General features: G+C 55.8%; 1 protein-coding gene across 1 annotated transcript in view; it reads right to left on the bottom strand.

Moving 5' to 3' along the window:
- LOC140419821 (adenylate cyclase type 2-like) overlaps window positions 1-26,923 on the bottom strand; it is a 170,278-nt gene that overhangs the window by 22,436 nt on the left and 120,919 nt on the right. The window contains exons 14-21 of the mRNA XM_072503843.1: window positions 23,375-23,444; window positions 20,103-20,200; window positions 19,229-19,313; window positions 17,485-17,622; window positions 15,114-15,224; window positions 14,094-14,278; window positions 2,899-2,992; window positions 1,251-1,409 (exon numbers count right to left, since the gene is read on the bottom strand). Coding sequence (XP_072359944.1) covers window positions 1,251-1,409; window positions 2,899-2,992; window positions 14,094-14,278; window positions 15,114-15,224; window positions 17,485-17,622; window positions 19,229-19,313; window positions 20,103-20,200; window positions 23,375-23,444 — 940 coding nt within the window. The remainder of the gene's footprint in view (window positions 1-1,250; window positions 1,410-2,898; window positions 2,993-14,093; window positions 14,279-15,113; window positions 15,225-17,484; window positions 17,623-19,228; window positions 19,314-20,102; window positions 20,201-23,374; window positions 23,445-26,923) is intronic.

Raw genomic sequence — 26,923 nt, 5'->3', positions numbered from 1 at the left:
CAATCCCCACTACGTCCCCCTCACTCTCCGATCTCCACTACGTCCCCCTCACTCTCTGTTCCCCACTACATCCCCCCTCACTCTCCGTTACCCGCTACGTTCCCCCACACTCTCCGATCTCCACTACGTCCCCCTCGCTCTCCAATCCCCACTACGTCCCCCCTCACTCTCTGTTCCCCACTACATCCCCCCTCACTCTCCGATACCCGCTACGTTCCCCCCTCACTCTCCGACCTCCACTACGTTCCCCTCACTCTCCAATCTCCACTACGTCCCCCTCACTCTCTGTTTCCCACTACATCCCCCCTCACTCTCCGATACCTGCTACGTTCCCCCACACTCTCCGATCTCCACTACGTTCCCCCACACTCTCCGATACCCGCTACGTTCCCCCACACTCTCCGATCTCCACTACGTCCCCCTCACTCTCCAATCCCCACTACATCCCCCCTCACTCTCCGATACCCGCTACGTTCCCCCCTCACTCTCCGATCTCCACTACGTCCCCCCTCACTCTCCGATCTCCACTACATCCCCCCACACTCTCCGATCTCCACTACGTACCCCCTCACTCTCCGATCTCCACTACGTCCCCCCTCACTCTCCGATCTCCACTACGTACCCCCACACTCTCCGATCTCCACTATGTCCCCTCTCACTCTCTGATCCCCACTACATCCCCCTCACTCTCCGATCTCCACTACGTCCCCCCACACTCTCCGATCTCCACTATGTTCCCCCTCACTCTCCGATCCCCAATACGGCCCCCCTCACTCTGCGATCTCCACTACGTCCCCCCTCACTCTCCGATCCCCAATACGGCCCCCCTCACTCCCCGATTGACACTCTAAGGTCCCCTACCCCACTCACAGCCCCACCCCAATCTCCAGTCCAGCAGCCGCCTCCCGTTCCGACCTTTAGTCTGAACCCCCTCCTCCCTGCCTTGCGAGACCCACTTTGATCCCCTCCGCCATCCTCCACTCTGACTCCCTCTGATCTCCACTTTCTCCCCTTCCTTCCCCTCCATTCTGACGGCCTCTGACCAGCAGACCCCCCCCACACTCCCCCCCCCCCCCCCGTCCCGTTCCTGACTCGCCCATCTCCCACCTCGGCCCACCACCGAACCTCTATTCTGACTGTCCCCATCACTTGGTTCCTCCCCCTGCCGCCCGGCACCCTCCCCCCACCCTCCCTCCCACCCTTGCAGCACCACCCGGACCCCAGGCTCCCCCCCGGACGTGGGCTCCCACCTCATTCTTTCGACGTTGCCCGATGAACTGGACGGCCACATGGGCGGGAAGGACGTTCTCCAGGAGCACCCGGTTCAGGTTCTCCATCGTCTCAATCTTCTCCCTCTCCTGGCGGAACTTCCTCTTCCACAGGAAGTCCAGTCGGCAGCTGTATTCGTTCTGTGAAGGAACAGGAACAGGAGGTGAGAGCGGGCACCTTGCTCGGGACGGGGGGGTCCACCCTCGCGAACCAGCTGGAGCTCCGACCCCGGGGCAACGCGCGCGCTGCGCCCCCACCACCTCAGCCCAAGTCGCAGAGTGGCGGGGGAACTAACCTCGCGGCGCCGGGCGGGTTTTTGGTTGGTGTGGAGAGAGTGACCCCCATCGCCATTGACCTTCGAGGCACCTTTTGACCTGTCATGTGAGTGCCCCTTTAAGAAAGGTTTTGACTCTTATCATGTGACTTGTAGCACCTTGGGCTGTGGCTGTGAGTGGAGAGGGGGTTTGGGGTTTCAATTTCAGTTTCAGTTTGACTGGTTTCGACTGTAGAAGGATAAAGAATTATTTTCCCTCTTCCAGCACATTGGGCGGGAAAAACGGCCTTGGCAAGTTTAAAGATTGAATTGTTTTCCGGAAGGACTTTAAATCTGCTGGTTGGACCTGGATCAGAATCTCAGGAAAAGAACCTGTCCCATTCCAGTGAGAATAGTGTGTTGGGCCACACCCTCGAAAGGGGTTTTGGTTTAATGGGATTTTGTTATTGAATTGGAACAGTTAAGGGGGAATTTATTAAGTGTTATATATAGATTACTGTAACTGGGTGGTGACTTTATGTTTGTAATTGATAACAAATTCTTACTATTTTTATATATATTTATATATATAGATAGATAGATATATGTTTTATATATAGATACTGCATTCTTAGAATAAACCTTGTTTTGATTAAAGTGTCTAGGACGCCTGATGAATCACACCTGCAGTGAAAGTTTTTGTGCTCATCCTTGCCCAATTCAACATAAAGGTTGTAGGTCAGGTGAACTTCGTAATACACTTTGGGGTTTCTAAGGCCTGGCCCATAACAGACCGAACCTGGCCCTCCTCGACCACCTCCCTCCCCCCACCGCTCCGCTACTCAACCCCAAACCGCCGACCGCCCCCCCCCCCACCCCCCTGCAATATTTAGGGTGGCGCTTCCGATAGCTCCTCCGCGACTCAGCTGCACGCATTCTGGAGCTCCGTAGCTGCTGTCCTGTGGGAGACGCGACAGGGCAACGCGCCCACTGCGGGCGACGGTTGTGTCAGCTTCTCTTTCGAGGGCGAGGGCGGCCTGCGAGGCGATGACGCGGAGCAGGACCCCGACACCATCCCCGCCCCACCCTTCTCCCAGTAGCGGCCGTGGGGTCTTCCCCCTCCAGAACAATGGGGGCTCTGGTGCCTTCAGGGTGGATTTGAGGGCAGCTGGTGGAGTGGGGGTTAGCGGGAGGGGGTTAGGGGGCAAAGATTCCCTTCGCCACCCCCGACGGCCCGACCCCAAACCCTTCTCTGACCCCCCGCCCCGGGATCTTGCTCTTCAGCTACTGTGCCCAGAGGCAGGGATAGTTTCGGGGGAGCGCTCGGAGCACGGGAAGCGCGCACCTCCCCCTCACGCCCCTCCGCCTCTCCGTACCTGCCTGGCCAGGGCGAGGAGTGTGAAGAAGAAGATAAAAAAGGAGAAGCTCCCCATCAACTTGGGATCCTTCAGCACCCCGGGTCGCAGACCCCTGGGAAGACACAAAGAAAACATCGTGAATGGGTGGGCAATTCAAACTCTCACAACAATTTACACCGCGGTGGGGAAAAGGGGATGGTGGGTTGGCAAGGCGACTGAACCAGATGGCTGATCTTGCAGCACGCAGAGCGAAACCTGTTCTCGCTCACACTCCTGTATCTGCGGGTGTCGATCTAACCACCCCCCCGCCGCCGCACTCCCAACAAGCCCCTCTCTCTTACTGTGTTCGAAAGAAAGACCCTTACACTGTCCCATCAAACACTCCCAGGACAGGTACAGCACGGGGTTAGATACAGAGTAAAGCTCCCTCTACACTGTCCCCAGCAAACACTCCCAGGACAGGTACAGCACGGGGTTAGATACAGAGTAAAGCTCCCTCTACACTGCCCCCATCAAACACTCCCAGGACAGGTACAGCACGGGGTTAGATACAGAGTAAAGCTCCCTCTACACTGTCCCCAGCAAACACTCCCAGGACAGGTACAGCACGGGGTTAGATACAGAGTAAAGCTCCCTCTACACTGCCCCCATCAAACACTCCCAGGACAGGTACAGCACGGGGTTAGATACAGAGTAAAGCTCCCTCTACACTGTCCCCAGCAAACACTCCCAGGACAGGTACAGCACGGGGTTAGATACAGAGTAAAGCTCCCTCTACACTGTCCCCATCAAACACTCCCAGGACAGGTACAGCACGGGGTTAGATACAGAGTAAACTCCCTATACACTGTCCCCATCAAACACTCCCAGGACTGGTACAGCACGGGGTTAGATACAGAGTAAACTCCCTATACACTGTCCCCATCAAACACTCCCAGGACAGGTACAGCACGGGGTTAGATACAGAGTAAAGCTCCCTCTGCACTGTCCCCATCAAACACTCCCAGGACAGGTACAGCACGGGGTTAGATACAGAGTAAAGCTCCCTCGACACTGTCCCCATCAAACACTCCCAGGACAGGTACAGCACGGGGTTAGATACAGAGTAAACTCCCTATACACTGTCCACATCAAACACTCCCAGGACAGGTACACGACGGGGTTAGATACAGAGTAAAGCTCCCTCTACACTGTCCCCATCAAACACTCCCAGGACAGGTACAGCACGGGGTTAGATACAGAGTAAACTCCCTATACACTGTCCCCATCAAACACTCCCAGGACAGGTACAGCACGGGGTTAGATACAGAGTAAAGCTCCCTCTGCACTGTCCCCATCAAACACTCCCAGGACAGGTACAGCACGGGGTTAGATACAGAGTAAAGCTCCCTCGACACTGTCCCCATCAAACACTCCCAGGACAGGTACAGCACGGGGTTAGATACAGAGTAAACTCCCTATACACTGTCCACATCAAACACTCCCAGGACAGGTACAGCACGGGGTTAGATACAGAGTAAAGCTCCCTCTACACTGTCCCCATCAAACACTCCCAGGACAGGTACAGCATGGGGTTAGATACAGAGTAAACTCCCTATACACTGTCCCCATCAAACACTCCCAGGACTGGTACAGCACGGGGTTAGATACAGAGTAAAGCTTCCTCTACACTGTCCCCATCAATCACTCCCAGGACAGGTACAGCACGGGGTTAGATACAGAGTAAAGTTCCCTCTCCACTGTCCCCATCAAACACTCCCAGGACAGGTACAGCACGGGGTTAGACACAGAGTAAAGCTCCCTCTACACTGTCCCCATCAAACACTCCCAGGACAGGTACAGCACGGGGTTAGATACAGAGTAAAGTTCCCTCTCCACTGTCTCCATCAAACACTCCCAGGACAGGTACAGCACGGGGTTAGATACAGAGTAAAGCTCCCTCGACACTGTCCCCACCAAACACTCCCAGGACAGGTACAGCACGGGGTTAGATACAGAGTAACGCTCCCTCTACACTGTCCCCATCAAACACTCCCAGGACAGGTACAGCACGGGGTTAGATACAGAGTAAAGCTCCCTCTACACTGTTCCCATGAAACACTCCCAGGACCGCTACAGCACAGGGTTAGATACAGAGTAAAGCTCCCTCTACACTGTCCCCATCAAACACTCCCAGGACAGGTACAGCATGGGGTTAGATACAGAGTAAAGCTCCCTCCACACTCTCCCCAGCAAACACTCCCGGGACAGGTACAGCACGGGGTTAGATACAGAGTAAAGCTCCCTCCACACTCTCCCCAGAATACACTCCCAGGACAGGTACAGCACGGGGTTAGATACAGAGTAAAGCTCCCTCTACACTGTCTCCATCAAACACTCCCAGGACAGGGACAGCACGGGGTTAGATACAGAGTAAAGCTCCCTCTACACTGTCCCCATCAAACACTCCCAACACAGGTGCAGCACGGGGTTAGATACAGAGTAAAGTTCCCTCTCCACTGTCCCCATCAAACACTCCCAGGACAGTTACAGCACGGGGTTAGATACCGAGTAAAGCTCCCTCGACACTGTCCCCACCAGACACTCCCAGGACAGGTACAGCACGGGGTTAGATACAGAGTAATGCTCCCTCTACACTGTCCCCATCAAACACTCCCAGGACAGGCACAGCACAGGGATCGATACAGAGTAAAGCTCCCTCTACACTGTCCCCATCAACACTCCCAGGACTGGTATAGCACGGGGTTAGATACAGAGTAAAGCTCCCTCTACACTGTCCCCGTCAAACACTCCCAGGACAGGGACAGCACGGGGTTAGATACAGAGTAAAGCTCCCTCTACACTGCCCCCATCAAACACTCCCAGGACAGGTAGAGCACGGGGTTAGATACAGAGTAAAGCTCCCTCTACACTGTCCCCGTCAAACACTCCCAGGACAGGTACAGCACTGGGTTAGATACAGAGTAAAGCTCCCTCTACACTGCCCCCATCAAACACTGCCAGGACAGGTACAGCACGAGGTTAGAAACAGAGTATAGCTCCCTCTACACTGTCCCCATCAAACACTCCCAGGACAGGCACAGCACGGGGTTAGATACAGAGTAAATCTCCCTCTACACTGTCCCCATCAAACACTCCCAGGACAGGTACAGCACGGGGTTAGATACAGAGTAAAGCTCCCTCTACACTGTCCCCATCAAACACTCCCAGGACCGCTACAGCACAGGGTTAGATACAGAGTAAAGCTCCCTCTACACTGTCCCCATCAAACACTCCCAGGACAGGTACAGCATGGGGTTAGATTCAGAGTAAAGCTCCCTCTACATTGTCCCAATCAAACAGTCCCAGGACAGGTACAGCACGGGGTTAGATACAGAGTAAAGCTCCCTCTACACTGTCCCCATCAAACACTCCCAGGACAGATACAGCACGGGGTTAGATACAGAGTAAAGCTCCCTCTACACTGTCCCCATCAAACACTCCCAGGACAGGTACAGCACGGGGTTAGACACAGAGTAAAGCTCCCTCTACACTGTCCCCATCAAACACTCCCAGGACAGGTACAGCACGGGGTTAGATACAGAGTAAAGCTCCCTCTACGCTATCCCCATCAAACACTCCCAGGACAGGTACAGCAGGGGTTAGATACAGAGTAAAGCTCCCTCTACACTGTCCCCATCAAACACTCCCAGGACAGGTACAGCACAGGGTTAGATACAGAGTAACGCTCCCTCTACACTGTCCCCATCAAACACTCCCAGGACAGGCACAGGACAGGGTTAGATACAGTGTAAAGCTCCCCTCTACACTGTCCCCATCAAACACTCCCAGGAAAGGTACAGCACAGGGTTAGATACAGTGTAAAGCTCCCCTCTACACTGTCCCCATCAAACACTCCCAGGACAGGTACAGCACGGGGTTAGATACAGAGTAAAGCTCCCTCCACACTGTCCCCATCAAACACTCCCAGGACAGGTACAGCACGGAGTTAGATACAGAGTAAAGCTCCCTCCACACTGTCCCCATCAAACACTCCCAGGACAGGTACAGCACGGGGTTAGATACAGAGTAAAGCTCCCTCTACACTGTCCCCACCAAACACTCCCAGGACAGGTACAGCACGGGGTTAGATACAGAGTAACGCTCCCTCTACACTGTCCCCATCAAACACTCCCAGGACAGGCACAGGACAGGGTTAGATACAATGTAAAGCTCCCCTCGAAACTGTCCCCATCAAACACTCCCAGGAAAGGTACAGCACAGGGTTAGATACAGTGTAAAGCTCCCCTCTACACTGTCCCCATCAAACATTTCCAGGACAGGTGCAGCACGGGGTTAGATACAGAGTAAAGCTCCCTCTACACTGTCCCCATCAAACACTCCCGGGACAGGTACAGCACGGGGTTAGATACAGAGTAACGCTCCCTCTACACTGTCCCCATCAAACACTCCCAGGACAGGCACAGGACAGGGTTAGATACAGTGTAAAGCTCCCCTCTACACTGTCCCCATCAAACACTCCCAGGAAAGGTACAGCACAGGGTTAGATACAGTGTAAAGCTCCCCTCTACACTGTCCCCATCAAACACTCCCAGGACAGGTACAGCACGGGGTTAGATACAGAGTAAAGCTCCCTCCACACTGTCCCCATCAAACACTCCCAGGACAGGTACAGCACGGAGTTAGATACAGAGTAAAGCTCCCTCCACACTGTCCACATCAAACACTCCCAGGACAGGTACAGCACGGGGTTAGATACAGAGTAAAGCTCCCTCTACACTGTCCCCACCAAACACTCCCAGGACAGGTACAGCACGGGGTTAGATACAGAGTAACGCTCCCTCGAAACTGTCCCCATCAAACACTCCCAGGACAGGCACAGGACAGGGTTAGATACAATGTAAAGCTCCCCTCGAAACTGTCCCCATCAAACACTCCCAGGAAAGGTACAGCACAGGGTTAGATACAGTGTAAAGCTCCCCTCTACACTGTCCCCATCAAACATTTCCAGGACAGGTGCAGCACGGGGTTAGATACAGAGTAAAGCTCCCTCTACACTGTCCCCATCAAACACTCCCGGGACAGGTACAGCACGGGGTTAGATACAGAGTAAAGCTCCCTCTACACTGTCCCCATCAAACACTCCCAGGACAGGTACAGCACGGGGTTAAATACAGAGTAAAGCTCCCTCTACACGGTCCCCATCAAACACTCCCAGGACAGGTACAGCACGGAGTTAGATACAGAGTAAAGCTCCCTCTACACTGTCCCCATCAAACACTCCCAGGACAGGTACAGCACAGGGTTAGATACAGAGTAAAGCTCCCTCTACACTGTCCCCATCAAACACTCCCAGGACAGGTACAGCTCGGGGTTAGATACAGAGTAAAGCTCCCTCTACACTGTCCCCATCAAACACTCCCAGGACAGGTACAGCACGGGTTAGATACAGAGTAAAGCTCCCTCTACACTGTCCCCATCGAACACTCCCAGGACAGGTACAGCACGGGGTTAAATACAGAGTAAAGCTCCCTCTACACTGTCTCCATCAAACACTCCCAGGACAGGTACAGCACGGAGTTAGATACAGAGTAAAGCTCCCTCTACACTGTCCCCATCAAACACTCCCAGGACAGGTACAGCACAGGGTTAGATACAGAGTAAAGCTCCCTCTACACTGTCCCCATCAAACACTCCCAAGACACGTGTGGTAGTATGTATTAGGGGTCATGTGGGACTGGAAGCCCTAATGTCATTGGCTGACAGATCCCGGGTCCTGGTTGGCCGTTGACCTCAAGCTCCGCCCTGAAGGCGAAGTATAAGAAGCCGGTGCCTTCCCCCGCAGGCCAGTTTACTATCGGGCTGCTGGGGAACAGACACGCTTAATAAAGCCTCATCGACTTCACTCTATTCGTCTCACGGAGTCTTTGTGCGCTACAATTTATTAAGCGTGCCTAAAAAGGACTATGGAGCTCAGGATCATTCCGGAATGCCTGAGGATCAGCCCCCACGCAGTGAATGCAGCAGCAGCCTTCAAACACTGGCAGACTTGCTTCGAGGCCTACCTCAGAACGACCACCGGCCGAGTCTCAGACGAACAAAAACTGCAGGTCCTGCACTCGAGGGTGAGCACGGAGATTTTCTCCCTCATCGAAGACTCGGAAGATTTCCAGACGGCGTTCGCAGCACTGAAAAGTCTCTATGTCCGCCCAGTTAACCAAATCTACGCTCGCTACCAGCTCGCGACGAGACGGCAAGGTCCCAGAGAATCGATGGACAAGTTCTACGCCGCGCTGCTGATTTTGGGACGAGCCTGCAGTTGCCCGTCGGTGAATGCAAACGAACACACGGACATGTTAATGCGCGACGCTTTTGTGGCAGGTATGCAATCCTCCCAAATCCGCCAAAGACTTCTAGAAAAAGAGTCGCTAGGACTCTCAGAGGCACGGGCCCTAGCAGCCTCCCTAGACGTGGCCGCGCGTAATACCCGTGCCTACGGCCCCGACCGCGCGGCAGGCCATTGGGCCCCGTACGTACCCGTCGCGGCAAACCCCCTACCCCCCCCCCCCCCGGACACCCCACAGGCTTGCGCAGTCCAAACGCCGAGTCGCACCGGGGGCGCCCGCTGTTATTTCTGCGGCCAGGCGAAACACCCCCGACAGCGCTGTCCGGCCCACGCAGCCATCTGCAAAAGCTGCGGGAAAAAGGGCCATTATGCGGTGGTGTGCCGATCCCGCGAGGTCGCCGCCGTCCAGGGGCCACAGGGAGCCCTACAAGCAGTCTATGCGTCCCAACCCCCCCAGCACGACATGTGCGACCCGCAGGCGCAGCCGCTCTGTGTCCCGACCACCGCGGTCCCGGGTGAACTGGGAGCCCTGCACGCCGCCTACGCTCACCAACCCCCCTCCCCGCAGCCCATGTACGACCCGCCGCCGGCGCTACCGCTTTGGGTCCCGGCCAACACTCTCCACGGAGAGGAGGGGGTTTTTCGCGTCCCTAACGCCACCCTCACCCCCGTCCCGCGCCCCACGCTTGACCCGCCGGCGCCACCTACTTGGACCCCGACCACCTCTGTCCCCGGTGAGGGAGCTCCGCGCGGTCCTAGCGCTCCCCAGCACACCATGTGCGACCCGCAGACGGCGCCATTTTGGGTCCCAACCACCACGAGGGGAGGAGGGGCGCCGTTGTGCGACCCGCAGACGCCGCCATTTTGGGTCCCAACCACCACGAGGGGAGGAGGGGCGCCGCCATCTTGGACCGCCCCCGACCTGTACGACGCATGGGGGCAGCCATTTTGTCCACCCCCGCCGCCATCTTGTGACCCCCAGCCACGTGCGATGTATGGGGGCGGCCATTTTGTCCATCCCCGACGCCATCTTGGACGGCAACAACGGACCCCACCCCACTACTACAACCACGGCTCGCTTCGGTTACGCTCGATCAGGCTCGGCCCCGGACACTCCAGACGACGACGACAACGGTCCTAATTAACGGCCACGAGACGCCATGCCTAGTCGACTCCGGGAGCACGGAAAGCTTTATACACCCCGACACAGTAAGACGCTGTTCCTTGACCACCTATCCCAGCGCACAAAACATTTGCCAAGCTGCAGGATCCCACTCCGTACAGATCCAGGGATTCTGCATAGTTACCCTAACGGTGCAGGGGAGGGAGTTCAAAAACTACAAACTTAACGTCCTTCCCCAACTCTGTGCCCCCACCTTGCTGGGATTAGATTTCCAATGTAATCTACAGAGCCTTACGTTTAAATTCGGCGGCCCCATACCCCCACTCACTATCTGCGGCCTCGCTACCCTCAAGGTGCAACCCCCGTCCTTGTTTGCGAACCTCACCCCGGATTGCAAACCCGTCGCCACTAGGAGCAGACGGTACAGCGCCCAGGACCGGACCTTCATTCGGTCCGAAGTCCAGCGGCTACTAAAGGAGGGCATAATCCAGGCCAGCAATAGTCCCTGGAGAGCGCAGGTGGTAGTAGTGAAGACAGGGGAGAAACAAAGGATGGTCATTGACTATAGCCAGACCATCAACAGGTACACACAACTAGACGCGTACCCTCTCCCCCGCATATCCGACATGGTCAATCGGATTGCCCAGTATAAAGTCTTCTCCACCGTGGACCTCAAGTCCGCCTACCATCAGCTCCCCATCCGCCCAAGTGACCGCAAGTACACAGCCTTCGAGGCAGACGGGCGATTATACCATTTCCTACGGGTCCCTTTTGGCGTCACAAACGGGGTCTCGGTCTTCCAACGGGAGATGGACCGGATGGTTGATCAACATGGGTTACGGGCCACGTTCCCGTATCTCGACAATGTAACCATCTGCGGCCACGATCAGCAGGACCACGACGCCAACCTCCACAAATTCCTCCAGACCGCCAAAGCCTTGAACCTCACGTACAACGAGGACAAGTGCGTTTTTAGCACCGACCGGCTAGCCATTCTGGGCTACATAGTACGCAATGGGATAATAGGCCCCGACCCCGAACGTATGCGCGCTCTCATGGAATTTCCCCTCCCGCACTGCCCAAAAGCCCTGAAACGCTGCCTGGGGTTCTTTTCGTACTACGCCCAGTGGGTCCCCCAGTACGCAGACAAGGCCCGCCCCCTAATACAGACCACGACCTTCCCTCTGTCGACAGAGGCTTGCCAGGCCTTCAGCCGCATCAAAGCGGACATCGCAAAGGCCACGATGCGCGCCATCGACGAGTCCCTCCCCTTCCAGGTCGAGAGCGACGCCTCCGACGTAGCTCTAGCGGCCACCCTTAACCAAGCGGGCAGACCCGTGGCCTTTTTCTCCCGAACCCTCCACGCCTCAGAAATCCGCCACTCCTCAGTGGAAAAGGAAGCCCAAGCCATAGTGGAAGCTGTGCGACATTGGAGGCATTACCTGGCCGGCAGGAGATTCACTCTCCTCACTGACCAACGGTCGGTAGCTTTCATGTTCGATAATGCACAGCGGGGCAAAATTAAAAATGACAAGATCTTAAGGTGGAGGATCGAGCTCTCCACCTTCAACTATGAGATCTTGTACCGGCCCGGAAAGCTGAACGAGCCGTCCGATGCCCTATCCCGCGGCACATGTGCCAACACACAAATTGACCGCCTCCAAACCCTCCACGAGGACCTCTGCCACCCGGGGGGTCACTCGGTTTTACCACTTCATCAAGTCCCGCAATCTCCCATACTCTTTAGAAGAGGTCCGTACAGTCACAAGGGACTGCCACATCTGCGCGGAATGCAAGCCGCATTTTTTCAGGCCAGATGGAGCGCACCTGATTAAGGCTTCCCGCCCCTTTGAAAGCCTCAGTCTCGATTTCAAAGGGCCCCTCCCCTCCACCGACCGCAACGCATATTTTCTTAATGTAGTGGACGAATACTCCCGCTTCCCTTTTGCCATTCCCTGCTCCGACATGACCGCGGCCACAGTCATTAAAGCCCTGAACAGCATCTTCACACTGTTTGGTTACCCCGCATACGTCCACAGCGACAGGGGGTCCTCTTTCATGAGTGACGAGCTGCGCCAGTTCCTGCTCAGCAAGGGCATAGCCTCAAGCAGGACGACCAGCTACAACCCCCGGGGGAACGGGCAAGTAGAAAGGGAAAACGGCACGGTCTGGAAGGCCGTCCTACTAGCCCTACGTTCCAGGGATCTCCCAGTTTCACGGTGGCAGGAGGTCCTCCCGGACGCTCTCCATTCCATCCGGTCGTTATTATGTACAAGCACTAATCAAACGCCCCACGAGCGTCTCCTTGTCTTCCCTAGGAGGTCCTGGAACGTCGCTGCCGACCTGGCTGGCGGCCCCAGGACCCATCCTGCTCCGAAAGCATGTGCGGGCACATAAGGCGGACCCGTTGGTCGAAAGGGTTCACCTCCTCCACGCAAACCCCCAGTACGCCTACGTGGAGTACCCCGACGGCCAACAGGACACAGTCTCCCTGCGGGATCTGGCGCCCGCCGGCACCACGCACACCCCCCCGACACCATCAACCCAACCGCCCCCCTTCCTGCCACCGCCGCACCCCGCGACCGCCCCCTTCCCAGGAGGATCAGTCCCCCTCCCTTTTGCACCGACAGCTGAAACCGTACGGCTCCTGGAGGCGACAACACTGGTACAAGCACCACCACCACCGTCGGGGCCGCGGCGATCGACACGGACGACCAGACCGCCCGACCGACTCGTGGCGTCGATGTAAAACAAAGATGGACTGTTCAAAGAACATTTTGCTTTTCTTCCTATACCCTCTGTAAATAGTTGCAACAGGACGAAATTGTCCAATACTGTATTGCCATGTGAATGTTTTGTCCTCCCAGGACCAGCCCTGTAAACCCTTACCACCATACGAAGCATCACCCCGCCGGGTTCATTTTTGACGAGGGGTGAATGTGGTAGTATGTATTGGGGGTCATGTGGGACTGGAAGCCCTAATGTCATTGGCTGACAGATCCCGGTTCCTGGTTGGCCGTTGACCTCAAGCTCCGCCCTGAAGGCGAAGTATAAGAAGCCGGTGTTTTTCCCCGCAGGCCAGTTTACTATCGAGCTGCTGGGGAACAGACACGCTTAATAAAGCCTCATCGACTTCACTCTATTCGTCTCATGGAGTCTTTGTGCGCTACACAGAGTAAAGCTCCCTCTACACTGTCCCCATCAAACACTCCCAGGACAGGTACAGCACGGGGTTAGATACAGAGTACAGCTCCCTCTACACTGTCCCCATCAAACACTCCCAAGACAGGTACAGCACGGGGTTAGATCCAGAGTAAATCTCCCTCTACACTGACCCATCAAACACTCCCAGGACAGGTACAGCACGGGGTTAGATACAGAGTAAAGCTCCCTCTGCACTGTCCCCATCAAACACTCCCAGGACAGGGACAGCACGGAGTTAGATACAGAGTAAAGCTCCCTCTACACTGTCCCCATCAAACACTCCCAGGACAGGTACAGCACGGGGTTAGATACAGAGCAAAGCTCCCTCTACACTGTCTCCATCAAACACTCCCAGGATAGGTACAGCACGGGGTTAGATACAGAGTAAAGCTCCCTCTACACTGTCCCCATCAAACACTCCCAGGACAGGTACAGCACGGGGTTAGATACAGAGTAAAGCTCCCTCTACACTGTCCCCATCAAACACTCCCAGGACAGGCACAGCACGGGGTTAGATACAGAGTAAAGACAATCCCTTACCCCTCCAAGGAGGCATTTGGGTAGAGGTGGCACGTGTAGTAGTCAGACAACCTGGAGTGGGTGTAGAGGAAGATGACGTTGTAGATGACCAGTGCCAGGACCAACAGGATCATCTTGAGTTCAAAGTTCATGCGGAAGAACAGGGAGCAGGCAAGCAGGCCCAGGAGGCAGCAGTACATGTAATACTGGAGGAAAGAGGAAAGTAGGGAATCGCACGTCAATGTATGAAAACCAACAGCATCAGAAAGCCAAGCGGCCCATTCACACTTCCAGGCTCTCCGGGGCCTGGTGATTTGGAGCTGGGGCCCATTCGGACTTCTAAGGGCCTTATGGATTTGAAACCTGAAGCCTATTTGGGCTTCGAGATGTCTGCCAGGCCCGTTAGAGTTAACGCCAGTGACTCATTCAGACTCCCAGGAGCCTTTGGGCCTACTTGAATTTAGGCCGAGGGCCTCTTCAGACTCCCAGGGAATGTGTGGGGAAGGTTGGAGTTTAGGCCGGAGACGCTTTCAGACTCGTAGGGGCCCATTAAATCTGAAGCCTCGTGTTATCAACCCGATTCCCCCCCCCCCCCCCCCCCCCACCAGCACCTCCACAGGAAGCTTCGAGGAATTATAGGTTAACCTCCAGGATACTCAGCAAAGTCCCGGAAGAAAGGAGACTCCGGCAGTGCATTGGAATTTGGTTTTTCAAACGCTTCCCTTGCACACTTTCGACCAATTGCTTTGAGAAAGGTAGCGGAGATGAGATTGGGGGGTCGAAGGGAAAGAGAGACTTTCTCCGCTCACCAATGGGCCTGTGAGGACGGACGCAATGGGAGGGCGATGACGGAACCACGAGGCTGAGGCCGATCGGAAAGGCGGGTGGCCTTGCGTTGGCCGCTCTCGGGGGGGTGGGGGTGGGGAAGCGTCAAGCGATGGTTGACGATCCGGATGAGACCAACCTGGGGCCTAGTCAAGCTCGCACACTCCTGGATTTGAACGCCTGAAGCCCCGCGCGGCTCTTGGAACCAACACTCACAGGGACGGTGAAGAAATGTCGAGCTTCAAAGATCCTCTCGTCCTCAACGAGCACCAAGGAGTGATTCGAGTTGTTGCACGGAATAGGCCTGGATGGTTGCGGCAGAAAGAACTGGAGACAGACGAGAGAGAGAGAAAGAAAGAGGGAAGCAGGCATGTGAGTTAGATCCAGTCAGGTCAGTAAATGTGACTGGGCTTATAGCCACAGCTACCCTCCAGCCCTCAAAAGCTCAGCCATGGACTGAACCACTGGACCCAAAGGCCCTTCTGGTTTCTCACCATGGCAACACGATAGTTCTCCACTGATGGAGCATGCAGGCCAGATGGACTGCCTTGGGGGAGGCGTCGCAATTAACCTGGGACTCAACTGCCGAGAGATTCTCTCCTTTTCTCTCTCCCTCCAGCATGCCTCTCTCTCTCTCTCTTTCTCTCTCCATCACCTTCTCTCTCTCTATTCCTCTCTGATTCTCTTTGCACACCTTTCTGTCTCTTTCTCGGATCTCTGCATCAATCTCTTTCTCCCTCGCTCTCTCACACTCTTTGTCTCCTTCTCCCTCTCTCTCTCTCCGTCTCACCGACACCCTCTCACGTAGGCCCCTCTTTCCACGTGTCTCTGCCATTCTTTCTCCCTCCGCACTCTTGTCTCTCTCTTCCGTTTCTCTCCATCTCTTTCGCTCTCTCCTTCTCCTGCTCTTTCTTTCTCATTCTGTCATCATAGCGCTCCCTCTTTCTCCTTTCGTTCCCTTTCTCTGTCCTTCTCTCTATCTATCTCTGTTTCTCACTCCCTCTCTCGCTGCATCCATTTCTCTAACCCTCTCTCTGTGTCTCCCTGATTTTCTCCTTCTCTCTCTCTCTCTGTTACCCTTGCTCTCTCCCTCACTCTCTTGCTCGCTCCATCTCTGACTTCCTGGCTCTCTCTCTCTCTCAACCCCTCACTCTGTGAGCGTGGCTTCTCCATCTCCTTCTCTCTCTGACTCTCTCTCTGTCTCTCTCTCTCCATCACCGTCTCTCTCTGTCTGTCTCTGCCTCTGTCTCTCTGACTCTCTCTCCATCACCGTCTCTCTCTCTGTCTCTGACTCTCTCTCTGTCTCTCTGACTCTCTCTCTGTCTCTCTCCACCTTCTTAATGTGTGAGGCCAGGTAGTTTTGATGTGGACGGCACTCGATGCAGGGAAGCTAGAAGCAGACGTCTAACACTGGGGAAGATCCAACACTGTTTTATTTAACGATAGAACTGCTGTACATATTCAGCTGTGGGTCGACGCTGGAGACTTTTTAATAGCCTGACCAGACTTACTAGCTACGGGTGTTTGCACTTGCTAGCTCGTGGACTCTGACTGTCTCAGTATCTGGGTCCCGAGAGAGCGGGAAACCTAGTGCCCTCTGGCTTTATAGTGGTGGTGTCCTGTCTGGTGATTGGCTGCACCATGCTGTGTGCTTACTGGTCATCCTGTGTGTCAATCACTGCCTGTCTGCATCTCATTATATACATGAGTGGATATTATGACACTTTTCTCTCTGTGCCTCTGACTGTGTGCGAGTGTGTGTGTATGAAAGTGTGTGTGTGAGTGTGTGTGTGGGAGACAGTGACAAATCTGTCTGTGATATTGTGTGAGTGTATGTTGGTGAGGTGAGAATGTGAGTGTGTGTGTTTATGTGCATGAGACAGCCAGTTACAACTATGCGTGTGAGTGTGTGTGAGAGTGTGCGTGTCTGTGAGTTAGTGTGTGTGAGTGTGAGAGTGCATGTGTGTGTGTGAGTGAGTGTGTGAGAGTGTGTATGAGTGAGTGTGAGAGTGTGTGTGAAAGAGAGTGTGTGTGTGAGAGAGAGTGTGTGTGTGTGAGAGAGTGTGCGTGTGTGAGTGTGAGAGAGTGTGAAGAGTATGATTGTGTGAGAGAGAGTGTGTGTGCGTGAGAGAGAGTGTGTGTGTGTGAGAGAAAGTGTGTGAGAGTGTGAGTGTGAGAGAGAGTGCGAGTGTGAGAGTGTTTGAGAGAGTGAGTGTGAGTGTGAGTGTGAGTGTGAGTGTGCGTGAGAGTGTGAAAGAGTGTGAAGAGTATGTGTGTGTGAGAGAGAGAGTATGTGCAAGGGTATGTGTGAGAGTGTGTGTGTGTGTGTGTGAGAGAGTGTGAGTGTGAGAATGTGCGTGTGCAAGAGTGTGTGTGTGACTATTACATGTTAAGAACCACTGGCATCTTGTTGAAAGACGCCCCCTTTCACAACAACCAATGCTCGGAGTTTATTGACTGGAACCTGGTGAGAGACCCTTTCACTCTGGGCGGCCGCAGTGGAGGTAAACGGGTGGCCATTTTGGGGAGTAAATCTGATCTTTTCCACCGTACGCGCCCTCGCCCATCCCCGGCTACAGCAACTCACAAAATTGAAGAGGGCCATGGCGAGCACGAGGAAGATGGTGACGGTAGCCAGTGTGACCCGTAGCCAGGGCTTGTTGCTCACCGAGGCCGAGATGGAGGAGATCCACTGTAGGCCCGTGGGCCCCTTTTGGGTGCATTTCTGTTGGAAGTCAGAGAGGAACACAGGATCATTGACACTTTCAGCACCGAAGACGGCCGTCCAAACCCTTTGTTCCAGTCCCACCCCCTTGGAAGGACAGCCATGTTTGTCCCACCACACCAGGTCAGAGGTCAGAGGCTGGGAATCCTGTGGTGAGTAACTCACCTCCTGACTCCCCTCAAAGCCTGTCCACCACCGACAAGGCACAAGTCAGGAGTGCGATGGGACACTCTCCACTTGCCTGGGTGAGTGCGGCTCCGACAACACTCGAGAAGCTCGACACCATCCTGGACAAAGCAGACCCGCTTTGATCGGCACCCCATCCACAAACATTCACTCCCTCCACCACCGACGCACAGCGACAGCAGCGTGTGTACCATCTACAAGATGCACCGCAGCGACTCACCAAGGCTCCTTCGACAGCACCTTCCAAACCCACCACCTCTACCATCTAGAAGGACAAGGGGCAGCAGACACATGGGGAACTCCACCACCTGCAAGTTCCCCTCCGAGCCCCACACTCACCATCCTGACTGGGAAATATATCGGCCGTTCCTTCACTGTCGCCGGGTCACAATCCTGGACCTCCCTCCCTGACGGCACTGTGGGTGTTACCTTGATTGTTCCCTGGGATATCGGGGTCCCTGGGATATTGTTGCCCATCCCTAATTGCCCCTTGAATTGAGTGCGGCTTGCTCGACCATTTTAGAGAGCAAGAGTTAAGATTCAAACACGCCGCTGTGTGTGTGTGTGTGTGGGGGGGGGGGGGGGGGGGGGGGGTCTGAAGTCACATGTAGGCCAGACCGGATAAGGACGGCAGATTTCTCTTCCCATAAAGGGGGGACATTAGTGAACCAGATGGGGGTTTTTTCAACGACAATCGATGATAGTTGTCACGGTCATCATTACTGGGATTTGCGCCATGTATTCCAGTATTATTAATTTAATTTAAATTCCACCAGCTGCCGTTGGTGGGATTCAAACCTGTGTCCTGAGGAGTCTGGGTTACTGGGAGTACTGCGACAAGACAGTAAACCCCCTCCCTGCTGATTTATCAACTTCCACATAGGATCATACGAGCCCGGAGCAGGAGTAGGCCAATCTGGCCTTCGCGCCTCCTCCATGCCCCCCGCCATTCGATCAGAACATGGCCAACCTGATTGTGGTCTCCACTCCAACTCTCCTGCCTGTCCCCACAGGAAGTCCTCGACTCTCCCTTGTCAATCAAAAATCTCTCAAATTCTGGGTGGGACTTTCCCTGGGGATCATCTGGACTGGAGAGGCACCCAAAATACCAAACACCCCGGTGGGACTGGAAGACCTGTGCACTGAGGTCGTCCCCTCCCGCCCCCCCCCCCCCAACCCCCCCCCCCCCACAACGCCGGTTCGCTTTAAGAACCTGGTTTGACTTGACCCCCGTGTGGCTCCACCCCGAAGGTCACCTAAAATGGTGAAAGGTCGGCGTGCATCCAGCTCGCCCCCCCCCCCCCCATGGGGATCCGCACGCACACGCGCTCCGCCCACCGCTCCCACAAACCCCCCCCCCCCGTGCCCCCCCCCACCTCCTCACACACCCCCGCCCCTTCCCGACCCCTGACCCCCTTACCGAGAAATGTCCAACGAAGCAGGTGAAGAGGATCAGGAGGAAGAGGAAGAAGGTGACGCCGTAGGAGATTCCCAGCGCGGCGTTCCTAGCGGGGGAGAGTGAGAGAGAGAGAGAGAAGATGAAGAGTTGAGAGGGCTGAGAGGGAGGGGTGTGGTTTTGGGGTGGGGGGGGGGGGGGGCGGTGGGAGCTGCAGTACGTCCGGCTGTCCGGGACATCACTTCGCACTCTAGCACATGAGAAATAGGAAGCAGCGTTACGGCATTACATCCCCCCTCGCCCCCCCCATCGAGCCCACTGCCCCAATTCGATGAGATCACGGCTGAACTGATTGTACGAGGCCTCAACTCCACTTGACTGCCCGACCTCCTCCAGGAACCCCCACTGCCTCGTCGATCGGAACCCTCTCCGACTCGGGCCTTGAATATATTCGGTGACCCGCAGCCTCCGCTGCTTCTCTGGGGGAGAGGATTCCACAGACTGGCCTCCCTCTGGGAGAAGAAATTCCTCCTCATCCCCGTCCTCAATGGGGGACCCCCTCATTTTTAAAATGTGCCCCTACCCCACCGTTCTAGATCCCCTCATGAGGGGGAAACATCCTCTCAGCATCCACCCTGTCAACGCCCCCCCCTCAGAATCTGATCCTCTGAACTCCCCCCCCCCCCCCGCCGCCCCGCACCCCCCCCCCCCCCCCCCCCACTTTCCGCCTTAATCCCCTCCCCTCCATTACTTCCCTCCCTCCTATCCCGCCTCTCGGTCCCCACACGCTCCACTCCCCCGCTCCTCCCTCCCCTTCCCCTCCCGGTTCTCCTCTCCTCACTCGCCTCCAGCTTCCCCCTCACGGCCCTCGCAGCCCCAGCCCGCAGCCCACACTTACTTTTGTGAGATGAGAACTTGGATGATGAAGTTGCAGCTGAAGATGAGACAGGCACAGGCTGTGTAGTACATGAAGGCCGGGATCGGGGTGGTGCGGTACTGAGGCAAAGAACACGGGAATCACAGTTAGTGAGAGAGGCCTGAGTCACACGCGGAGCGAAACTGGAGTCGCAGCCGGAGCGAAACTGGAGTCGCAGCCGGAGCGAAACTGGAGTCGCAGCCGGAGCGAAACTGGAGTCGCAGCCGGAGCGAAACTGGAGTCGCAGCCGGAGCGAAACTGGAGTCGCAGCCGGAGCGAAACTGGAGTCGCAGCCGGAGCGAAACTGGAGTCGCAGCCGGAGCGAAACTGGAGTCGCACCCGGAGCGAAACTGGAGTCGCACCCGGAGCGAAACTGGAGTCGCACCCGGAGCGAAACTGGAGTCGCACCCGGAGCGAAACTGGAGTCGCAGCCGGAGCGAAACTGGAGTCGCAGCCGGAGCGAAACTGGAGTCGCAGCCGGAGCGAAACTGGAGTCGCAGCCGGAGCGAAACTGGAGTCGCAGCCGGAGCGAAACTGGAGTCGCAGCCGGAGCGAAACTGGAGTCGCAGCCGGAGCGAAACTGGAGTCGCAGCCGGAGCGAAACTGGAGTCGCAGCCGGAGCGAAACTGGAGTCGCAGCCGGAGCGAAACTGGAGTCGCAGCCGGAGCGAAACTGGAGTCGCACCCGGAGCGAAACTGGAGTCGCACCCGGAGCGAAACTGGAGTCGCACCCGGAGCGAAACTGGAGTCGCACCCGGAGCGAAACTGGAGTCGCACCCGGAGCGAAACTGGAGTCGCACCCGGAGCGAAACTGGAGTCGCACCCGGAGCGAAACTGGAGTCGCACCCGGAGCGAAACTGGAGTCGCACCCGGAGCGAAACTGGAGTCGCACCCGGAGCGAAACTGGAGTCGCACCCGGAGCGAAACTGGAGTCGCACCCGGAGCGAAACTGGAGTCGCACCCGGAGCGAAACTGGAGTCGCACCCGGAGCGAAACTGGAGTCGCACCCGGAGCGAAACTGGAGTCGCACCCGGAGCGAAACTGGAGTCGCACCCGGAGCGAAACTGGAGTCGCACCCGGAGCGAAACTGGAGTCGCACCCGGAGCGAAACTGGAGTCGCACCCGGAGCGAAACTGGAGTCGCACCCGGAGCGAAACTGGAGTCGCACCCGGAGCGAAACTGGAGTCGCACCCGGAGCGAAACTGGAGTCAGACCCAGTTTGGACAAGGGGGATGGTGGTCTTGGGGAGAAGCCGGTGGGGGGGGGGGGTGTGGTTGGGAGAGGGAGGGAGCTCCTGTGTTTATAGTGTTATATTTTAAATAATGACTTATCTAAAGTATATATATATTACTCTTGAATCCACCAAGATGATAAAATAACCAATAGTCTTCTTGTTAAAAGGTGAACTATTTAATCAGTAATAAAATCATAATCTGGGAGTCCTTTTACTCAATACTAAACTAACGATAAAGAAATAAAGTACAATACAGATAACTATCGAACTATCCACTATTATGACAAACTAGTTCTAACTTCTCTCACTAGAGCTATTCTATGTCTTGCTTGTTCACTGTTCTAGACCACACTCTGTAACCAACCAAAAAGAGCGGCAATCCGAAAATCGCTTATTGTCACACGTCGGCTTCAAGTGAAGTTACTGTGAAAAGCCCCTAGTCGCCACATTCCGGCGCCTGTTTGGGGAGGCTGGTACGGGAATTGAACTGTGCTGCTGGTCTTGTTCTGCATTATAAGCCAGCTGTTTAGCCCACTGTGCTAAACCAGCCCCTTGTATATTGATACCTGAATGTCACTACATAGTGGACCTTAATTGGGGCACTGAAGCTGGGTAGAGGGGATCGGTGCCCAAACTGATAGAGGTGCGCACTTGATCCCCCCCCGCCCCCCCCACTCCCTCCCGAGGCCTCGACCCGGGCTACCCTCCTTCCCAGTAACCACCCACCACAACATGGAGGCTGGGCAGGAACCGGCCTTCGAGGGGTCAATGATGGGTCATGCACGGGGCTCAGTGGGGGCAAGGGGTTCCAGCGTAAAGTCGCTGAGAGAATTTCACCCTCCCTCGTCTCCTGGCCGGAGGGCGCCAAGCCCGGCCTTCGGGGCAGGATCGGCAGGATCACTGGGAAAAACACGGAAGAGCTGGATCAGGGGGGACGGAACGATGCGGGAGTGGGGTTGGGTGCTGTTGCGAACGGGCTCTTGAGATGTCGCAAGGATCTTGGAATGCGTGCTCAAACCCATGGGGCGGTGACTCTCCCAGCCCCGCGACGGGCGCGATTCTCCAAGGAGCGGCGAATCGGCGGCATTCCCGTACCGGCCTCCCCGAACAGGCGCCGGAATGTGGCGACTAGGGGCTTTTCACAGTAACTTCATTTGAAGCCTACTTGTGACAATAAGCAATTTTCATTTCATTTCATTTGCGCCGGCGCGCTTGGCGCGGCGCGGGTCGGGGGGGGGGTGGGTGGGGGGGCGGGGGGAGGCTCTTTCACCCGGGGAGGGGGGGCCTCCGATGGGGTCTGGCCCACCGATCGGCGGGCCGGCCTCTCCAGCCCCTGAACCCCCGCGCCACGTTGCGTAGGGGTCGGCGCGTTGAGCGGTCCCGCGGCGCCGCTGCACATGCGCGGGTTGGCACGGCGCCCAGTTGGCGCCGGGAAGGGAGGCTGGAGCGGACACTCTGCCTCCATTTTGGAGAATCCCGCCCAAACTGTTTCTTCTTCGTCTGCAACTATCAATTGATGTCTTCAGGCTTGGTCCTGCGTCCAGGGTGTTCTCTGTGCGCTATTGCCATGTGATTCAATACGTCATACTGTGGGCAGTGCTGTGTTCCAGTCCCATGTCCAAAGTTTCTCGGCTGAGGACCTTTACGCTACAATGGCGCACGCAGCATGGTACAACAGGGAGGGGGTCAGGGAGTGCGTGAGTGGGTGGGGGAGCGGGTGCAAGCTTGTGCAGCCCTAGCTGGCACGGGAGTGATGGCCCGAATGGTCTCCTCCCCGTGCTGTTCCCCCTCCGTTCTGCCAGGGTCTGGGTTCGGCTGTACCTCAGGGGAATCGGGGTTCACCAATGGGGGAGGGGGGGGGGGCGGCTTGTGGTGAGGGGGTCAAGTACTTGTCGAGCGAGCCCCTTTCAGGGTGAGGTACCAGAGGCCGGCTGGATGCCCTCTGGCCCCGGCGGGAAAGTGAGGGGTCGGAAAAACGCTGCCGTTGGGAATAGCGTCGCAAAGGGTCACAAGCAGCTCACCTCTTTCTCCATTGCCTTAGTGTTGAAGTACAGGGTGACCCGGTTAAATTGATCCGATTTAACCCATTGTCTGGAAGACAAGAAAGACACATTAAATTCTCCATCTTAGACAGCAAGCAGCCTCTCCGTCAGGGACCCCTTTTAAAGAGGGAGTCTCTCCGTCAGGGACCCCTTTTAAAGAGGGAGTCTCTCCGTCAGGGACCCCTTTTAAAGAGGGAGTCTCTCCGTCAGGGACCCCTTTTAAAGAGGGAGTCTCTCCGTCAGGGACCCCTTTTAAAGAGGGGGTCTCTCCGTCAGGGACCCCTTTTAAAGAGGGAGTCTCTCCGTCAGGGACCCCTTTTAAAGAGGGAGTCTCTCCGTCAGGGACCCCTTTTAAAGACGGAGTCTCTCCGTCAGGGACGCCTTTGAAAGAGGGAGTCTCTCCGTCAGGGACCCCTTTTAAAGAGGGAGTCTCTCCGTCAGGGACCCCTTTTAAAGAGGGAGTCTCTCCGTCAGGGACCCCTTTGAAAGAGGGAGTCTCTCCGTCAGGGACCCCTTTTAAAGAGGGAGTCTCTCCGTTAGGGACCCCTTTTAAAGAGGGAGTCTCTCTGTCAGGGACCCCTTTTAAAGAGGGTGCCTCTCCGTCTGGGACCCCTTTTAAAGAGGGAGTCTCTCAATCAGGGACCCCTTTTAAAGAGGGAGTCTCTCTGTCAGGGACCCCTTTTAAAGAGGGAGTCTCTCCGACAGGGACCCCTTTTAAAGAGGGAGTCTCTCCGTCAGGGACCCCTTTTAAAGAGGGAGTCTCTCCGACAGGGACCCCTTTTAAAGAGGGAGTCTCTCCGTCAGGGACCCCTTTTAAAGAGGGAGTCTCTCCGTCAGGGACCCCTTTTAAAGAGGGAGTCTCTCCGTCAGGGACCCCTTTTAAAGAGGGGGTCTCTCCGTCAGGGACCCCTTTTAAAGACGGAGTCTCTCCGTCAGGGACCCCTTTTAAAGAGGGTGTCTCTCCGTCAGGGACCCCATGTAAACAGGGAGACTCCGTCAGGGACCCCTTTTAAAGAGGGAGTCTCTCCGTCAGGGACCCCTTTTAAAGAGGGAGTCTCTCCGTCAGGGACCCCTTTTAAAGAGGGAGCCTCTCCGTCAGGGACCCCTTTTAAAGAGGGTGTCTCTCCGTCAGGATCCCCTTTTAAAGAGGGGGTCTCTCCGTCAGGGACCCCTTTTAAAGAGGGAGTCTCTCCGTCAGGGACCCCTTTTAAAGAGGGAGTCTCTCCGTCAGGGACCCCTTTTAAAGAGGGAGTCTCTCCGTCAGGGACCCCTTTTAAAGAGGGGGTCTCTCCGTCAGGGACCCCTTTTAAAGACGGAGTCTCTCCGTCAGGGACCCCTTTTAAAGAGGGTGTCTCTCCGTCAGGGACCCCATGTAAACAGGGAGACTCCGTCAGGGACCCCTTTTAAAGAGGGAGTCTCTCCGTCAGGGACCCCTTTTAAAGAGGGAGTCTCTCCGTCAGGGACCCCTTTTAAAGAGGGAGCCTCTCCGTCAGGGACCCCTTTTAAAGAGGGTGTCTCTCCGTCAGGATCCCCTTTTAAAGAGGGGGTCTCTCCATCAGGGACCCCTTTTAAAGAGGGAGCCTCTCCGTCAGGGACCCCTTTTAAAGAGGGAGTCTCTCCGTCAGGGACCCCTTTTAAAGAGGGAGTCTCTCCGTCAGGGACCCCTTTTAAAGAGGGAGCCTCTCCGTCAGGGACCCCTTTTAAAGAGGGTGTCTCTCCGTCAGGATCCCCTTTTAAAGAGGGGGTCTCTCCATCAGGGACCCCTTTTAAAGAGGGAGTCTCTCCGTCAGGGACCCTTTTTAAGAGGGAGTCTCTCCGTCAGGGACCCCTTTTAAAGAGGGAGTCTCTCCGTCAGGGACCCCTTTTAAAGAGGGAGTCTCTCCGTCAGGGACCCCTTTTAAAGAGGGAGTCTCTCCGTCAGGGACCCCTTTTAAAGAGGGAGTCTCTCCGTCAGGGACCCCTTTTAAAGAGGGAGTCTCTCCGTCAGGGACCCCTTTTAAAGAGGGAGTCTCTCCGTCAGGGACCCCTTTTAAAGAGGGAGTCTCTCCGTCAGGGACCCCTTTTAAAGAGGGAGTCTCTCCGTCAGGGACCCCTTTTAAAGAGGGAGTCTCTCCGTCAGGGACCCCTTTTAAAGAGGGAGTCTCTCCGTCAGGGACCCCTTTTAAAGAGGGAGTCTCTCCGTCAGGGACCCCTTTTAAAGAGGGAGTCTCTCCGTCAGGGACCCCTTTTAAAGAGAGAGTCTCTCCGTCAGGGACCCCTTTTAAAGAGGGAGTCTCTCCGTCAGGGACCCCTTTTAAAGAGGGAGTCTCTCCGTCAGGGACCCCTTTTAAAGAGGGAGCCTCTCCGTCAGGGACCCCTTTTAAAGAGGGAGCCTCTCCGTCAGGGACCCCTTTTAAAGAGGGAGTCTCTCCGTCAGGGACCCCTTTTAAAGAGGGAGTCTCTCCGTCAGGGACCCCTTTTAAAGAGGGAGTCTCTCCGTCAGGGACCCCTTTTAAAGAGGGAGTCTCTCCGTCAGGGACCCCTTTTAAAGAGGGAGTCTCTCCGTCAGGGACCCCTTTTAAAGAGGGAGTCTCTCCGTCAGGGACCCCTTTTAAAGAGAGAGTCTCTCCGTCAGGGACCCCTTTTAAAGAGGGAGTCTCTCCGTCAGGGACCCCTTTTAAAGAGGGAGTCTCTCCGTCAGGGACCCCTTTTAAAGAGGGAACCTCTCCGTCAGGGACCCCTTTTAAAGAGGGAGTCTCTCCGTCAGGGACCCCTTTTAAAGAGGGAGTCTCTCCGTCAGGGACCCCTTTTAAAGAGGGAGTCTCTCCGTGACTTCTGTTGATCGTCTACTCGCGTCGTCCCTCCCGGCCTTCCTCCAAATTATTTTAAAACTCCACATTGTCAGTCACTCCACCCCCCCTCCCCCGACACACTGTGCCAGTCCAGCTCGTTTATCCAGTCAGATGTTGACATCGGGGTTGGTTTTGAACAAGAGGCAGGGTGGTCATTGGACCAATAGATGGCAGCAACGTCCTGTCCCAAACAATGCCTCGTCCGTGAAGGTAACCTGGAGCTTGTCGGGGGAGGGGAGGCTGTAAAGGTGGGCCCCATAGGGCATGATGGGAAATTAGACCAACTGCCCCCCCCCCGCCAACCCCAGGGTATGTGTGCGTGCGGGGGAATCCCTGAGCCTTGGTTTGGGAAGTGGTGTTAGGCAAGGACAAAAGAGGAGGCGGCAGAGAGGAGCGATGAGGGAGATCGAGATAGAGAGAGAGAGACGCATATAGAAGAGGAAAGATTTGAGAGCGAAGGACAGAGATGGCAAGGAGAGAGAGGGATCTGAAGCAGAGAGAGAGAGAGATGGAGAATGAAAGAGAGTTTAATAAGGACATGGGGAGTCCACACCGAGAAGGATAAAGAATCACAGAATCCCTACAGGACAGAAGGAGGCCAATCGGCCCATCGAGTCTGCACCGACCCTTTGAAAGAGCCCCCTACCTAGGCCTATATCAGCGAGCCCACCCTAAGAATCAATTTACCATGGCCACT

The sequence above is a fragment of the Scyliorhinus torazame genome, chromosome 5 (assembly GCF_047496885.1).
Source record: "Scyliorhinus torazame isolate Kashiwa2021f chromosome 5, sScyTor2.1, whole genome shotgun sequence".
In the NCBI taxonomy this organism is placed as follows: domain Eukaryota; kingdom Metazoa; phylum Chordata; class Chondrichthyes; order Carcharhiniformes; family Scyliorhinidae; genus Scyliorhinus; species Scyliorhinus torazame.
This window is presented reverse-complemented; position numbering and strand designations above follow the sequence as displayed.